Source organism: Triticum dicoccoides, chromosome 7B, assembly GCF_002162155.2.
Source record: "Triticum dicoccoides isolate Atlit2015 ecotype Zavitan chromosome 7B, WEW_v2.0, whole genome shotgun sequence".
In the NCBI taxonomy this organism is placed as follows: Eukaryota; Viridiplantae; Streptophyta; class Magnoliopsida; order Poales; family Poaceae; genus Triticum; species Triticum dicoccoides.
This window is the reverse complement of record NC_041393.1, coordinates 141,310,930-141,315,319: the sequence shown is the minus strand read 5'-3', so window position 1 is coordinate 141,315,319 and position 4,390 is coordinate 141,310,930. Positions and strand designations below refer to the sequence as shown.

At 50.4% G+C, this 4,390-nt stretch overlaps 1 protein-coding gene across 1 annotated transcript; it reads left to right on the top strand.

Moving 5' to 3' along the window:
* Positions 1-2,253: 2,253 nt before the first annotated feature.
* LOC119339985 (3-ketoacyl-CoA synthase 6-like) lies at positions 2,254-3,981 on the top strand. The gene has a single exon (XM_037611892.1). The coding sequence runs from the start codon at positions 2,287-2,289 to the stop codon at positions 3,733-3,735; it is 1,449 nt and encodes a 482-aa protein (XP_037467789.1). The 5' UTR covers positions 2,254-2,286; the 3' UTR covers positions 3,736-3,981.
* The last annotated feature ends 409 nt before the right edge of the window (positions 3,982-4,390 follow it).

Below are 4,390 nucleotides of genomic sequence, written 5' to 3'. Positions count from 1 at the left end.
TGAGCCCCTGTCGTCGGGCCAGTCTTCGCCATGCAGCCCGGAGTCGTTTGTCCCGAGCTCGCCTGAGGTGATTCCTGCATCTCCGGCGACCGTCACGTCTCCGTCACCTTCGCCTCCGCCGGCTCCTGCTGCTGCTCTACGTCCACATACGCGCAGTCGGAGTGGCATTTTTCAGCCTAAGCAATGTCACGATGGCACAGTTGCTTGGTTAGCGGCGTGCATGTCTGCTGCTCTCGCAGATCCATCCTCTGAGCCACGCACGTATCAAGCTGCTATGCGCATTCCTCATTGGAGAGAGGCCATGGAGCAGGAGTATCAAGCGCTTCTTCGCAATCAGACATGGACTCTTGTTCCTCCACAATCACGGGTAAATGTCATTGATTCCAAATGGGTTTTCAAAGTGAAGAGGCATTCTGATGGGTCCATTGAGCGCTATAAAGCTCGTCTGGTTGCTCGTGGTTTTCGACAGCGTTTTGGACTTGACTATGAAGACACCTTCAGTCCAGTGGTCAAGCCTACTACCATCAGACTTCTTCTCTCTCTGGCTGTTACTCGAGGTTGGTTTCTTCGTCAGCTTGATGTTCAAAATGCTTTTCTTCATGGTGTCTTGGCGGAGGAGGTTTACATGCGCCAGCGTCCGAGTTTCTCTGATCCGGATCGCCCTGATCATCTCTGTCGTCTGTCCAAGGCAATTTATGGTCTGAAGCAGGCTCCTCGTGCTTGGCATGCTCGTCTTGCAATGGCTCTTCGTGCTCATGGTTTTGCATCATCAACTGCTGACTCCTCATTGTTTCTTCTTCAAAGGCATGAGGTTACTATGTACTTGTTGGTCTATGTAGATGATATCATTTTGGTCAGCTCCTCTCAGTCGGCTGCTACTACGCTTGTTCGCTCACTTGGTGCTGATTTTGCGGTCAAGGACCTTGGGAAGCTTCATTACTTTGTTGGTGTGGAGGTTACTTCTCGTGCTGCTGGCCTTGTTATGACGCAGAAGAAGTACTCTCTGGATTTTTTGCAGCGAGCTGGGATGCTTAAGTGCAAACCGATGACTACACCCATGTCTACCACTGATAAACTCAATGCTGTTGATGGTGTGCTTCTTTCTTCTTCTGATGCGACAGAGTACAGGAGTATTGTTGGTGGGCTCCAGTACTTGATGATCACGCGACCAGACATTTCCTATGCTGTTAACCGAGTCTGCCAGTATCTGCAGTCACCCCGTGACACTCATTGGTCTGCTGTTAAGCGGATTTTGCGCTATATTCGTTTCACGGTGGCTCATGGTTTGCATATTCGGCCGTCTGACTCTGGTTGTCTTTCAGCATATTCTGATGCAGACTGGGCTGGCAATCCGGATGACAGGCGATCCACGGGGGGTTATGATGTCTTCTTTGGCTCTAACCTGATTGCCTGGAGTGCTCGGAAACAGGCTACTGTCTCGCGTAGCAGTACTGAGGCTGAGTATAAGGCTGTGGCCAATGCCACATCAGAGATCATCTGGGTACAGTCCTTGCTTCAGGAGTTAAGTATACCCCAATCACAGCCTCCTATTCTTTGGTGTGATAACATCGGTGCTACATACCTTTCTGCAAATCCGGTATTCCATGCCCGAATGAAACACATTGAAGTTGACTATCACTTTGTGCGTGAACGTGTCTCTCAGAAGCAACTACAGATCAAGTTTATTTCTTCCAAGGATCAACTTGCTGACATCTTCACCAAGCCATTGCCTTTGCCACAGTTTGAGACTTGCAGGCGCAATCTTACCCTTCTAGATTCATTAGAAAGTGGCTAAGATTGAGGGAGGGTGTTAGACTGTATTTACATGTGTATATTGTAACGTTGTATACCACCTCATTATATATATATGTGATAGGCCACCCCTAGAGGGTTGTGCCGGTTCCCCCCAAAACCTATTGTCTTACAGAGCTGTTTATCTTTTTGACCCTGTTTGGCTCATTAACTTGCCGCTCTATATACTTCGCCTAATCCAAGTTTCGTCCAGGAGAACTCTGACAAGGTGGAATATTAGCAAAGGACCGTGCATGTGCTTCATTTATTTCTAGGTGGACCATGGAATGTAATAGATGCTATGATCTTTCGGATCGGAATATTTCCTCCATGACGTTGTAATGGCAGTGTCGGCCAACAGCGCAAACGGCACGACACAAAACAGTTGCACGCATGGACCGCCCTGCGTGCTTTAAAACGACCCAAGTTCGATCGGGCACCTCAACACACATGAATCAAAGCCGGAAAAAGGTCGGCACGTCCACTCCGGCAAACATGGTGAGCTCACCACTCGATCCCAACAAGAACCTCCTCAAACCCCTCTACCAGCTGCTTGTGAACAACTTCATCGTCGTCGTCGGGGTGCCGATCACAGCCATCGGTGTTCTCCGCAAAGCCGCGCAACTCGGCCCCGACGAGCTACTCACCCGGCTCCTTGACTTGCGGCAGGTCCACATTTTCCTGTCCGTCTTCCTTCCGTTCGCCTTGGTCATCCTCTACATCATGCGCCGCCCTCGCAGCGTGTACCTCGTGGACTACGCTTGCTGCCGGCCGAAACCCAATTGCCGCGTATCCATGGGCTCCTTCACCGAGAACGCTCGCAACATGCCGTACCTCGACGATGGCAGCTTCCGCTTCTTGACGGGCATGCTCGAGCGCTCGGGCCTCGGCGACCAGACGTACCTCCACCCTTCCTTGCACAATATCCCGCCGCGCTGCAGCCTGAGCGACAGCCGCGACGAGGCGGAGCAGGTCATCTTTGCAGCCATCGACGACCTGCTCGCCAAGACGGGCATAAGTCCCGGCGCGATCGACATCATCGTCACCAACTGCACCGCCTTCAACCCGACGCCGAGCTTCACCGACATGATTATAAACAAGTACAAGCTCCGAAGCGATATCCGGGACGCCCACATCTCCGGGATGGGGTGCAGCGCGGGGGTGATCTCCATGGAGGTCGCGAGGAACTTCCTGCAGGCGGCGCCGCGTGGCGCGCACGCCCTGGTGGTGTCCACGGAGACCACCTCGCTCATCAACTACACGGGGAAGAACCGCGCGATGCTGCTGCCAGCCGTCCTATTCCGCATGGGCGCGGCCGCGGTGCTGCTATCGACGTCCAAGTCTGCGTCCCGGTTCCGGCTCACGCACGTCGTGCGGACGCTCACCGCCGCGCAGGACAGAGCTTACCGGTGCGCGTACCAGGAGGAAGACGAGGAGGGACAGACGGGAATAAACCTGTCCAAGGACCTCGTGGCTATCGCCGGCGAGACCCTCAAGGCAAACATCGTCGCGATAGGGTCCCTGGTCCTCCCGCCATCGGAGAAGCTGCTCTTTGCGCTGTCGTTCGTTGCGCGGAAGGTGCTCAACAGAAAAATCAAGCTATATGTCCCCGATTTCCGCACGGCCTTCCAGCATTTCTGCATCCATTCTGGTGGCCGGGCAGTGATTGACGCGGTGCAAACTAGCTTATGCTTATCAGACGAGGACGTCGAGCCGTCAAGGATGACGCTTCACCGGTTCGGGAACACGTCCAGCAGTTCAGTGTGGTACGAGCTTTCATACATCGAGGCCAAGAGGCGGACGCGCAAGGGCGACCGTGTGTGGATGGTCGGGTTCGGCTCTGGGTTCAAGTGCAACAGCGCCGTCTGGGAGTGCATCAGGGCGCCCGGCAACACCACTATTGGCGCGCCATGGGCTGATTCCATCCATCATTATCCTGTATAGACATCTTGGGAAAAGGATAAGGATCCGTGAACATACGATCTCGATCCGTTCAGAAAAATTTATTGTCAAGCAAAAAAAATCCCTATGTGATTTTCTATATATATTGAAAGCATAGCAAATAGTTTGTGTCGCAGTAAAGTACGAGAGAATGGTTATGTAATCAGCTTTGATTTGTGGGTGAATCGTGAATATGTGATTTACAGAAACACTAGCTGAATGACCATCTATACCGTTTGTACAAGTTATAACCGCGAGCTAAAAAATTCTCCCTCCCTTTCGGTTTAAATACTCATCTGAAAAGAAATCCAAAAATTTCAGTTTGTAAGGGCACTTTGTTTATGGGAATACACAAATATGTATATTTAAAAAACAGTTCGTCTAATTCACATATAGATGTTTTTAATAATGTCACATCTAAGCTTCCACAAATATATAATGCAGCAACAAGAAACAAAAAAACTAGGACAAAAAAATAGACCACAAATAAAGTGAATATCACCTTAGATGTGACATAACTATGTCATATCTAGATGTATCTTTTTTTTTACCAGGAAACCGTAGAACAATGGTTCTACGGTAAATTATATTAATAAATTATGTACAAACAAAGCTGATTACATCACAGCAATCATCCAATACCAGTTTTGTGAAACAT